This window comes from Ochotona princeps, chromosome 1 (genome assembly GCF_030435755.1).
Source record: "Ochotona princeps isolate mOchPri1 chromosome 1, mOchPri1.hap1, whole genome shotgun sequence".
NCBI lineage: Eukaryota > Metazoa > Chordata > Mammalia > Lagomorpha > Ochotonidae > Ochotona > Ochotona princeps.
In genome coordinates, this window is record NC_080832.1 from 106114234 (window position 1) to 106126686 (window position 12453).

A 12453-nucleotide genomic window follows, 5' to 3' on the forward strand; every position below is an offset into this window, starting at 1 on the left:
AGTCAGACCTACCTTCTGGTCCCTCCTCATTCAGCAAGGTGGGCTCAGCCACTCAATAGGGGTGGTGTTTGACTGCCTGGTGGAGGAGGGTCTAACATGGTATACCTTTGGGGAGCATTTAAAAAGAATTCTCTAGGATGTGGCACAGCAGAGTAAACTACCCCTAAAAAGATAGCATCCCACTTAAGTCCCAGCTACTCTATGTTCGGTCCATCTCCCTGCTAATACTTCTGGGAAAACAACAGAGGAAGGTCCAAATGCTTGGGCCTTGCACCCATGTGGGAGACCTGGAGGAAGCTCCTGGCTCCTAGCTTTGGACAGTGCCCAGGCCTGGACAGTTGTGGCCATTTGGGGAGTGAATCACTAGATGAAAGATACCTTCCTGTCACTCTGCCTTCTAAATGAATATATAAATGGTATAAAGCCAAGATGGACAAACTGTGGCCTTGGCACATATCTGACTCGTGGCTTGTTTGGGTCAGTGAAATCACCTTAGAACATAGCCAGCTGTGCCAGCCTGGTGTTGGTAGCTGCGTCTCTGTTTGGCTGGCCCAGCTGCCCTGACAGCCCCCAGAGGCCCGGACTCCTCACTGTCTGGCTTGTCAAGCCTGCTGTGATTCACGGTCATCGAGTCAGTCCCAGCACCCAGCACTTCCTGTCCCTACCTGTTCCTCCTCTTCCCCACAGCGCTGCAGAGCAGAGGCAGGGGAGGCCATCTCAAAGTTTGCAAGGAGCTAGGATGAGCATTCCAGAGGGCTCTTGGAAGGGATCTGGCCCTGGGGGATGGCTTAAGGGGACTGGGGGACTGTCAGCCTAGGGGGTGTGTGAGAAGGAGCCTCTTGCTCTGTGGCTCCAGCTGTGTTTGTGGTCAGATGACAGAGGTAACGGTTCGGTTTTCTGGAAAGCTCGTCCAGGTATTGCAGGTCTTCAAGGAGGCCTCCTGCAATCCTAATTAGCCCCGCTGCCCTCCCAGCCCAGCTGGGAATTTCAGAAGACCCCACCCCAGAAGTAACAGGGGTGGAGCTTTGTAAATCCCTGGATAAAGGGTCTGGCTGCATCCAGACCGCCTCCCTAGCCTCTTGTGGGAATGGAGTGGCTTCTCACCTGCCCCCTACTCCAAGAGCAGGACGGCCCTGGTCCTTTAAATGTAAAGCACCCTGGTCACCACCACCCCTTCAAATGCAGTTTCTCAGGGGCCCAGGCTCTGGAGGGGCAGGGGGGGTTGGCTGTCTTTTGTTCCAGAAGATGTGAAGCTCCTGGAATTTCCTTCTCTACTTGGAGCCGAGCTCTTTCTCCTAAGGACACCTGGCAGGGCCTACAGCTGGGGAGCTATGGCCCAGCCCAGTTCTCCCCTGGGGTGCCTACCTGCTGCTGGGGTCCCCTGACCCTGACTTCTCTCAGGCCAGGCAGAGAGGGGTGAGAGGCCTCGGAGGCCCAGGCCATGCACCTAATTCCGAGCAGGGCCAGGCTGGCACCAGCCTGCTGCAAGCTGACCTGTGCTGGGCAGGTGTGTGAAGGAGACTTTTGTTGACTCCTGTCCCCGGAGGTGCACTGTGGTTTGCCGCCACTTGGTACACACTTCCACACCCTTACCACTGCCCATTACATAAGCGCCTCCGGTTGCTGAAGTTCAATTCCAGAAAGCCAGGCCCTCCCTGGGACCCCTGCAAATCAACTACAGGTGTGCCTTTTGGCACACTGCCAGTAAAGTAACATGGGATAGTGTATAATCGCAATGATGGGAGACTGGTTAGTGAACTGGGCTTTGTGCTAAAAACTGCTCGTGGTGTCTCCATGGAGGAGGCCCGCTTGGAGGGAATTCTCTGAAAGTTCATGCTTCAAAGTCATTGCGAAGCAGAGCCGCTGGAATCTTGTTGGGATTGGGCTTTGAGTGTGGGGGGGACCTCTAAGTGAAAGTGTTATGCTGGTCTGTGCACTTTGAATGGCAAGTCTCAGCCAGGAAGTAGAGCCTCCCCCTTGAGGGGAGTCCTTGGAGCTGCTCCCACACCCAGGATCCCCCCTACTCACCCCTGCCCCGACCCTCCACCTTGGCTCCCCACGCCCCAGCCCAGCCTTAAGCATTTCCAGCGTCCCTTCTGCCCTTGGTCAAAGCTCTGGTCAGGCTTGCTGGGGCTTGCTGGAACAGACTGGCCTTTTCAGGTTTCTGTCATGTGGAACTGCTAATTAGCAAGCAAGGGCCTCATTAACATCATTTGCTGGTTCCACTCCTGGGGGGCCACCCAGCTGCTTCCAGGAAAAACTGCGGCGCCCCTCCTCGTAGAGCACCCCATTGTGTGTCCACAGTGAGGTCTGTTTCAGGGTCCTGGGTTGACTCTGTGTGAAGGCAAGGAGCTCCCCGAGGCTAAGGTCCCTGCCCCTCTCCCAAACCCCTGCAATCTGACCAGACCTGTCACTAGTGCTCCTGAGGCCATCAAGGTGTCCTTGGCCACTTGGGGGTCCCTACCCCATCACTGCAGCTCTCTTCCCACACCTGCAACCTTCCTGCCCACCTCAGAGTGACAGGTGTTACCTGGGGGATTTGGGCTGGAAGCCAGCTGTGACTCCAGGTCTCAGCAAGTCTCTGCAAAAGCAGGAGACAGAGGGGAGAGAGGTGGGGGGACCCCTCTCTCTGCTATGCCAGTTCAGACCACAGGCCTGGCCCCTTTTTGTTCACCTGCTACGGGACTGTGGACACAGAACCCAGCCTCTCTTAGCTTCTGGTTCCTTCTCTGTGAATCAGGAGGAAGAGTAGCACTCCCCAAAACAGGGTTGCAAAAGCTGGGACAGTGCCTGGTGCACGATCCGTGCCTAAGAGCTAGTAGATGTTTCAGTGGTAAGAAGACTTAATGAATCATGGTCTCTGGCTGGGACCTGGGTAGGAGCTGGGGAAAATGCATAAGTGACTGTCAGATCTCCATCTCCCTGGGAGCACTGGGCAGCTGTGGGGCCAAGGGAGGGAAGGTGGAGCCCTGGGCGGGCCTCCAGCCCTCGGCTCTGGATAAAGAGGTCTGCAGAAGGCTTGCTGAGGCGCCTTCTCCTGGGGAGAAAGGTGAGAGGGAGAGGTGGCGGCAGTGGGCACCAGCCGCCAGCTTCTGCCGAGCCTCCCCCATTTGACAGATGCGTGCCCAAAGCTCATGCCATGTGCCGTGAGGAGGGGCCTTGAGCCTGCTCTGTAGGTCTGGAGCCCAGCCTCTTCCCTGCTTGAGATTTTTGGTCTGTCCCCTCCTGCTGTGGGCCTCAGGCTCTCATCTGTATCGACTGCGCAGTTGGGGCCAGCCCCATGTGCCAGGAACTCTCCTGATCAGGAGAGCCAAGGATGACCTGCCTCTCTTGGTGGCTGTCCTCCTTGGGTACAGGTGTTCATCGTAATTTGCAAATAACACACACTGACTCAAAGTGTAAACTCTGTGGATGAAGGCCAGAGAGGGCAGGCATTGTGGTGTAGAGGGTTAAGCAGCCACCTGCAACAGTGGCATCCCACGTGGGTGCCAGTTCAAGTCTAGACTGCTCCACTTCTGATCCAGCTCCCTGCTGATGCGCCTTTGAAAGCAGAAGATTGGCCTGAGTACTTGGGTTTTTGCTACTCACTTGGGAGACCTGGAGGAAACTCCTGGCTCTGGCCCAGCCCCGGCCATTACAGCCATATGAGGAGTACACCAGCAGATGGAAGGTCTCTGTAATTCTTCCTTTCACATAATAATAAATTTTAAAAATATGGGGAAAGAAGGTAAGATGAGACAGAGAGATAAAACAATTATGATGATGAAGATGATGGTCTTCCTGATTACCTTCCAGGCACTGTGCAAGTCTGTACCAGCCCACCCAGGAGGGACCACTGTCCACACTGGCAGAGGAGGGAACAGCCTCACTGACATAGTGGTGTTCCCAGGGTCCCACAGGGAGGCGATAAAGCAAGGACTGGAACCCGAACTCAGCCTTGACCCCACAGCATCCTGAATGAGGAGGTGGGCCAAGGAAGGGTGTCTCTGACCACCGCCTCCTTCTGGCCCCAGGCAGCCTCTGCTGCAGCCCAGCTACTTCTCAGGCACAGCAGGGACAGGTTCTTCCAAGACAGAAGTGGAAGGAGGGACAGGTGCTGCCTGCACCAGGTTGGTTGGAATTTGCAGTGCAGCCCTCATGCTGGGCACCATGAATTCTCTTGGAAACAGGTGTTTGTAGATTAAATGGCATTTTTAAAAAATATATTTTTATTTGAAAGACAGAGTTATAAGAGAGAGAGAGAGAGAGAGAGGGAGAGACTGGGGAAAGGGGAGGAGATCTTCCATCTGCAGGTTCTCTCCAGAGCAATGGCCAGAGCTGAGCTGATCTAAAGCCAGGATCCAAGAGCTTCCTCTGGGTCTCCCATGCGGTGCAGGGGCCCCAAAGACTTGAGCCACCCTTCACTGCTTTCTCTGACCATAAACAGGGACCTGGCTCAGAAGTGGAGCAGCGGGGACTAGAACTAGTGCCCATATGGGATGCTGGCTGCAGGCAGAGGCTTAGCCAGACAGGAGGCAGGAGACAGGAGTCAGTAGCTTCATCTGGGTCTCCTGTGTGAGGGGCTGGGACCCAAGTACCTCAGCCATCACTTGCGACCTTCAAGGATATGCCTGAACAGGCAACTGGATGGGAAACAGTTGGGACACAGAGCAGCTTTGATCCAGATGCAGAAGTCCCGAGTGCCTGCCTTGTTGCATTCTTTGTAGGGGAGTTGATTAAACAGTCTTTCATGTGTGTCTTGCCAGCAGTGGGTTATGTGGGGTTGGGCTCTGCTTGGACAGTGTTCCTGGCACCTCACATTGCTTCCTGGTTCCTGGGACTGTCCCTGGGTTCTCTCGAAGGTGCTGCTTTCCTCTGGACGTGTCTCCAGTCTTCTGAATCATTCTGGAATGTTCCATTACTGCCCCTTCTGATCTTGGTCCTTGGCATGCATAAATGCAGACACAGAGTTGGTGAGACTCAGGGTGGGCAAGTTGCTGGGGTGAGGGCCCTTTCTCCTGCACAGTCGCATATGTCCCCAAGCACAAGCCATCCAGCCAGCCCTTCCCCTCCTGCCTTCGGTAGGGCAAGGACATGCTGGGACCTTCCTGGCCAGCTCCTCAGCTGTTACTTGGGAAGATGATCCATGCTAACTAACCTCCCTGGCCTTGTTGAGACTAGCAGAGCCATGGGAAAACTCCCCAAGATTGGACTCTGTTATCTTTCCCTTTGATTTTGCTCTTTGATCTTGAGGCTGGGAGAGTCCTAGTCCTGACCTTGAACCCTTGAAGGAATCCAGTCCCTAGTGCTGGCCACGCATGCCTCACCTAATAGCTGTTCTTGACCACAAAGAATCTGGGCCAGGTAGGAGGGACTGTGAAAGGTTGGGGGAGATTCTAGCCACACCTTCTCTGTTTCACTTGCTTATCTCTCCCCCCCCGCCCCCCCGACCTGCTGTCCACCTCCCATGGGCCCTCTGCTTCTGGCCACCTCCTGGTTCCAAGAAGTCAGATTGAAGTGTGTTAGAGGAGCCTGGTGAGGAGGGTGTACTGGGAGCAACCTGGCCTTCTGGTCGACCACAGCCACACCCTTGCTGTGTGATAGAGAATCACATCTTTTTGAGAGGCTTCCCCTGCTTTTAACAGCCACAGCCGACCCAAACAGCCATGCCTCAGAGTCAGGCTGAGTCATGGAGCCTGGGAGGCCGCAAGAAGCATGCCTGTGGAGTGTCACGGCCTTGACCCCTGCTTGGCTGGGAGCCAGCAGCTACTCCTCTCCTTGGCCAAAGCCAAGGACTGTACCCCTGCCTGTTTGCCCCTATCCAAGTTGTGTAAGTGGCAGGACCCCAATTCCCTGGCTTCAGCCCTGCCCATGAGGCTTCGGGCAAGTTCTCTGACTTCTTGTGCCTCCACTTTCCCATCTGTTAAGATGAGGGTAACCATTGTGCCAATTGGCCTGGGCTGTTTTGAGCATCAGATGAACTGATGGTGTGGAAGATGATTAGAACAATGCTGAGCAGGGTGTTTGACCTCTCACTGCTGTAGGTACCAGCTTTGTGGCATGGCTTAGGTATGCATTTCCCAAACACTTTTGTCCCAGTCATCATAGCTGTACTCGGCCATAGAGAGGACATTCTTGTGCCCCCTTGACAACTGTCAAGGTTAAACAAGATCATCTGAGAGTGCCTGGAGGGAGTGTGGCTGGAATCCCACCCCAACCCTATGTAGATGTGCACCGCATTGCCCAGGAAAGGGATTCTGGAGGCCGCACGAAGGGAACCTCGTGGCTCTCTGGGTGGCAGCTGTGTGTGTTCTCTCTGGTTGCTTCTGATTGGCTGCGTCTGCACGCTTGTTGCGCCCCACTACGGGCCCAAGCCAATCTGGGTGAGCAGCCTTGGGCATGGAGCCTGGCAAGGCTGACTGGGGAATCGTGTTTGCCCGGACTGAGCAAGGGCCTGGCTGAGCTGCGGGCTGGCCCCCGCCCTGGGTGCCCTGTGAAAGGGGGAAGAGTCTTGAATGCCCAGCTGGAGATCCCACCTCCGGCTTTGGGACAGGAGCCTCCCTGTCAGGGCCCCCTTTGCTCCATGGCCACGAGGGAGGTTGTGTAGGAACCTGGGGTGGGTGGAGTCTGCTCCCAGGATCTCACTGACAAGCCAGAGTTTTTTTTGTTTTGTTTTGTTTTTTTAATTTTTATTACAAAGTCAGATATACTGAGAGGAGGAGAGACAGAGAGGAAGTGGAGCTGCCGGGATTAGAACCAGCGGCCATATGGGATCAAGGCAAGGACCTTAGCCACTAGGCCACGCCGCCAAGCCCACAAGCCAGAGTTTTTTGGACCGAATCATAAAATAAATGTGGCTTTCTTGCAATTTCCTCCTCCATTCCCTTGCAAGGGGGAAGAGTGCTCCCGGCCAGTTCCAGGTTCCAGGGACTCGGATTCTGGTTCTTCAAGATTTTGATTTTTCTTTGGCTTCCTGTCTGGCTACAGAGCAGGGGAAGATCTCGCACAGCCTACTGAGTGGGCCTGAGCCCTCCTGCTCTGTTCCGAGTGAGCCATGAGTGTGAGCCATGAGTGTCAAAGGCCATGGGGGAGAAGGGGCCTTCCCTCAGCTCTCCTGCTGCAGTAGACACAGGCCCAAGCACCCTAGCCAGATCACTTCAGTATCATCCTCCTTAGGTAGGGGGAAGGGACACTGTGTGTTGAGCATGCTATGTGCTGGCCACACTCCAATTGTACAGATGGGAAAGTGAGGCACAGAGAGGTCATACTAATGTGCTGTCCACAGGATTCATGAATGCCATGTGCATGCCATCAGTGGTCTGGGACCCAGGGAACTCTTGAATGAAAGGAATCAGAAGGGGAAGCACAGTTGTCCTCATCTGCCCGGCTTGTTCCAGATTAGAAACTCAAACACTTGAGAGAAAAACCGGCTTGTTGTCCTAGTGCTCCCAGAGATAAGCTTTGGGTGGGGCCTTGGTTAAGCCCAGGGTCCCTGAAAGGAGTCAGAAGTTGTGAGGTTGCTGTGGGAGAGGCGACTCGGGACCTGTTGGCTGAGAGGGGTGGGGAGGGGAATGATCCCAGGAAGACCAGAGGAGATTTGGGAGCCTCTGCCTCTGTGGCCGCCTTTTGCACCTGCCCCACCCTGGGACCCAAGGGTGCTGGGCAGAGCAGTCTAGGCAGGCAGCAGCTCTTGTCTGTCCTCATGGGGCCTCTGCTGCCTGATCTTGCTCACTGGCTCTCTCTGTGTCCTACAGATGGGATCTACTATGGGGACCACCGGTTCGACACCGTGAGTGAGTCGGGGACAGCCACGCTGAAAGCTCGGCCCCGAGTGAGGCCCCTGCTGACCTTCCTCCCTCTGGTGAGTATGGGCGGACCCCTCCTGTGGGGGCGGGGGTGTCCTAAGGTCGGCTCTGGGCAGGGTCAGCCCACCAGCCAGAGGAAGCAGTGGCTCCCCGCTGCCTTGGCCACCTGAGACCTGAGCCTGTTTCCTTCTCTTCTTCCAACCCAGGAGGAGGCATGGCCAAGGTTAGGATTGGGGGCGAGCAGCAGGGAGGGGTGCAGCTCCTCTGAGGCCGAAAGCCAAGGAGAGGTTACGGTGTGGTGGGGTGGGGACTCCCAGCTCAGTGATGGCTGTACCCCACAGGTGTCACTGAGCCCAAGGTGCTGCTGTCCAGGCGCTCCCTACCCACTGCAGGTGACCACTGAGCCACCAGGATTTTACTCAACTTGTTATACTCAAAAAGTTTATTATTGCAACATGTGATCAGTATAAAAATACTAGTGAGATATTATATATTTCCTTCGTGCTAAGTCTTCAATCTTTATAACACATTTCACTTACTTTGTTTGGTTTTCTTATTTTTTTTTTGAAAGCCAGAGAAAGAGAGAGAATGTTCCCTCCTGGTTCACTTCCCAAATGTCTGCAACAGCCAGGGTTGGCCTACAACTCTTCCAGGGTCTCAATGTGGGTGGCAGGGACTCAAGTACTTGGGCTGTCACCTGCTGTCTCCCAGAATTTGGATCCACAGGCAGCTGACACTGGAAGCAGAGCTGGGACCCTAACCCAGGTGCTCTAAGAAGGGGAGTGGGTTTCCCAGGAAGGGTCCTGACCACTCAGTTGAATGCTTGCTGCAGCGTATCCCACCTCTCATTGCAAGTCTGGTGACCACCTGTGGCCAGCATTCACCATCAGCCACCGACTGTCTAAACCGCCAGGCTCCTAGATTGCAGGTTCACTCCCAGTTGCCGGACCTGGGTCCTGGCCAGAACAACACTGTTGTTGGGGTTTATACCGCCAAGGCTAATGTTCCTGCCCTGGGCTGAGCTCTCAGTGGAGCTGCATGGTCCTGAGTTGCCCACATGTCCTGCCTGGAACTGCTTGGCACAACCACATGCCTCTGTCCATCACCAGTTTTTGTTTTTTTCCTTGTTGGTCCGTCCTTGTGGAGTGGAGCCCAAGATCCTAGACGGTACAGAGAAAGCCTGACATTCCCACTGTGTCCCCATGGCCTTCAGGTGGAGGGCTGAGCAGGCAGACCTCTGGGACTTGCACTTGAAATAATTTCTGTTGTGGTTAGAAAAGGAAGTCATGACTGTAATAGGCAGATACAAGAAATATGACACTGACAGGCAAATAGCGAACAGGCCAGTCTCTCACGTGGTTGCCAGAAGCTCCAGTGATGGGGAGCTTGCACCCATAAATGCAGATGAAATAATCCTGAGGTGCTCTCCCTTCACCCGCCCCCAGGCCGCATCCTCAGAACCACGCGGTGCAGGCCCAGAGCTGACACATTTGTTCCTAGTTGCAGTGGAAATGGCCATCATCTCTTGCGTGGCTCCTTTCCTCCCAGCCCTTCCTCCACACCTGGACCACCCCAGGAACCAGCAGATGCAGGCCCAGCTGAAGCGCCACTGCCTGACCACTGTGTTGTATCTTCTTCCCCAGTTCCCACTGTGTGCTCCTCCAACATTTCTGGCTTCCCTGCCTCTGGGTCCCTGGCTTCCATCAGGTCTGGGCAGAACATGACTCACGCCACTGGCACAGGCTTGGCCATCTGCACAGACCTGAAGCAGTCTTTCTGGGCAAACCTCAGAGCTGGTCATGCCCAGAGATGGGGGCTTCTGTCCTCACAAACTCAGGATGCCTCACTGGGAGGGACAAGAGAATGACGACTGTGGGAACTAACAAAATCAGATCCTTGTGCTGCAGAGGCACAGTGGCTCCTGGGAAGGGGACTCTGGCTGCCACTGGGTCCCGTCATGCCGGAGTCCAGCTCCGGCCTGGGGTTCGGAACTCGTGAAGTGTGCGTGGATGAGGCGCGAAGAGAAAGAAAGAGACGGACCACTAGGATTCCATGATGATAGTGGACACAGCAATAAAGCCGTCCGCTTTATTTATACAGAATCAGTTAAACTCTAGCTCGGACTTTTTACGTCATGATTAAATGGGTGTTACTAAAGATAATTCTGCCGTTTGTCTCACTTAAGGCAAGCTCCGGAGGCAGGACCCAAAGATCAAAGAGGGAAAGAATGGATTTCCTCTACCTCTAGAGAGTTAGCACCCTTGATTAGCATAAGATCAATGGGAGAGGAAAAGCCCTGAACACAGGTTCCCATCACCTGGGGACAGAACACCCTTGATTAGCATATAGTCAATAGGAGGAAAATCCTAAGAACAGGTTTCTGCTATGCCTCTGATTAGCATAGGATCAAAAGGGGAGTTAACACCCCTGATCAGTATATTGCCAATGAAGGCAGCTGTGACAGCAATAGGTAAAAACCTTTTTGCTAAAAGCGAATATCAGCAACATCAACTTTCAAGCTCACATAGATACTACACGTTAACCCCGCAGGGGCAGACAATGCCTAGGTAGGTTACTGAAAACGCAGTGGGGAAGTCCGGTGTCCGGCAATGGAAAGAGGGTTGCATTCAGGTGATCAAAGCAACATCCCACCATAGCCCTGCTCAGCGGGGGGTTCCTTCGCGGCCCTGCCTGCAATGGAAGCAATGCTCCTCACTCCTTCCTGTCTTCCACATCCATCACACGGACCCCGGCACCGTCACGCCACGTGATGGTGGCTAAGGTGCACTGAGCAGGTGCCATGCTCAATGTCTGAGTGTTAGCAGGGATACTGCATGAACAAGGGGCTGTCACTCGTCCCCAGATTTCAGCTGAAGTATTTGGCACAGAGAAGGCCAGTCAAGGGTGAGCTGGGATTTGAACCCCTCATGGCAGCTCTGGGGCCTAAGTTCTCTGCAGGCCATCCTACAGCTACTGCCTAGAAGCTTTGGACTTGCCCTCCCAGAGCCAGCATCCACTCCCATTTCTCTGGTCTTGTGCCTCTTGGATCTGAGGCCCCACTAGCTAATGAGCCGCATGCACATAGACCTACTGGCCATTTTGGCAGAGGACTCTTGAGAGCCGCTTCAATGTCCCACTAGGTTAGGAACTGTTGGCCTGGGACACTGTGTGCCGAGGACACTTCTAGGCTAGGGATTCAGATCACAAATGACGGCCTTTCCAGCCTGCTTCACCACCAGCTACTTGCTTCTGCCCTGTCTGTTAGGCTCAGGGCCAAGGCCTTTGCTTTTTTCCAGCAGGCAGAGGAGCTTGGGAGAGTAGGAGAGAAGCAGGCAAGTTCACCTCTTCTCCCTCTCCCTCTTCCTCTCTCTCTCCCCCTCCCTCTCTCTCTCTCTCTGTCACACACACACACACTCATATCCCTGGGCCCTCAGCCCCTACAAGTCAGGGTGGTCCAGGAGCCGGGCCTGTAGAAGAACCCTGCCTAACACCATCCCAGCTGTTCTGGGCCTCCATCCCTCCCAGTCCTCCCATCCCACATCCAGTGGGCACCTCCCAGACCAGGCTGCCATGGAGCAGGGGAAGTTCCTGGCAGCAGGGCCTGGGAAGCCAGCTGATGAGCAGCCAAGGACCTTTGAGCTGCCTGGGCATGGGCCATCTCTTGCCTGTTCCCTTGCTGCTGATGCCTCTAGTGGCCTGCTACGTACCAGGGTGCAAAAGAAGGGGGCCAAGTTGAAGTGGGGCAGGCAAGGACAGGTGGCTTCTGCTCTCCCTCCCAAATGCTTCCTTTGGGATCCCCCAGCCAGCTAACCAGCAGCTCTGAAAATATCTCAGGATGCCCCCCAGTGACTGGCACTACAGCTGGTGCCAGTCCCAGCTGTGCCACTGGGCTGCAGGGTAGCTGGGGACTAGGTCTTTCTCCTCAGCACCTCTGACTCCTCACATATCAGCAGGGAGCACACCTGTCCTTGAGGTATCCCCAGCCGTGCCTCTCTGTGCTAAAGTAACTCCTTCATGGAAGTGGAGTGGAGGAATGCCCACTCTCTGCGGGTTCCTGAGGACACAGGGGTCGCCGCTCGGGCTCAGCGTCCATATTTGGTGGGTTCTCTTCCCTCTTTCCAAGGCGAGCCTGGGTACAGAGCCCAAGGTGAGACTGGGAAGATTGTGCTTTCCTTGCCCTCCTCAGGGTGAAGCAAACCATGCCCATGGTAAAGTACGGGAGAGATTACAGATGAAATGCCCATGTGGCAAATATGGGGAAACTGGCCAGACAGGTCCCTGGGGGTGCCCCGGGCGGCGAGAGCTCCCTGAATCACCGCACCCTCTGAGTCAGACAGGCCTGGCCCTGCCGGCTCCTGGACCCCTCCCTCCCTCCATCCCCCTGCTGCCGTGGAGAAGCAGCTGCAGCCAGCTCACGCCTCCTACCCACCCTACCCACCTGCACCTCTGAAAGCAAGGCCCTTTGGGGGGAGGGGTGGGATTTGAGCCCTTTAGCGTAAGCCAGGCATGGTGAGCATTACTGGCTTCTGATGGATTCAACATGGGTGATGCTTGTCTAGAAGGGGCATCAGAGGCTACAACGAGAGCAGACATCCCTGCCAGAACCCACCCCCTCCTCAAGTACCAATGGGGGAGGCCCCAGCATGAGCTTCTGGAGCCCCATCTACAC

At 55.1% G+C, this 12453-nt stretch overlaps 2 protein-coding genes across 2 annotated transcripts in view; one reads left to right on the forward strand and one right to left on the reverse strand.

Moving 5' to 3' along the window:
* CIMIP3 (ciliary microtubule inner protein 3) overlaps positions 1-12453 on the reverse strand; it is a 216296-nt gene that overhangs the window by 20713 nt on the left and 183130 nt on the right. The gene's annotated exons all lie outside the window — the stretch shown is intronic.
* The window catches only part of C1H6orf132 (chromosome 1 C6orf132 homolog), a 31337-nt gene that overhangs the window by 3726 nt on the left and 15158 nt on the right, over positions 1-12453 (forward strand). The window contains exon 2 of the mRNA XM_058662996.1: positions 7734-7840. Coding sequence (XP_058518979.1) covers positions 7734-7840 — 107 coding nt within the window. The remainder of the gene's footprint in view (positions 1-7733; positions 7841-12453) is intronic.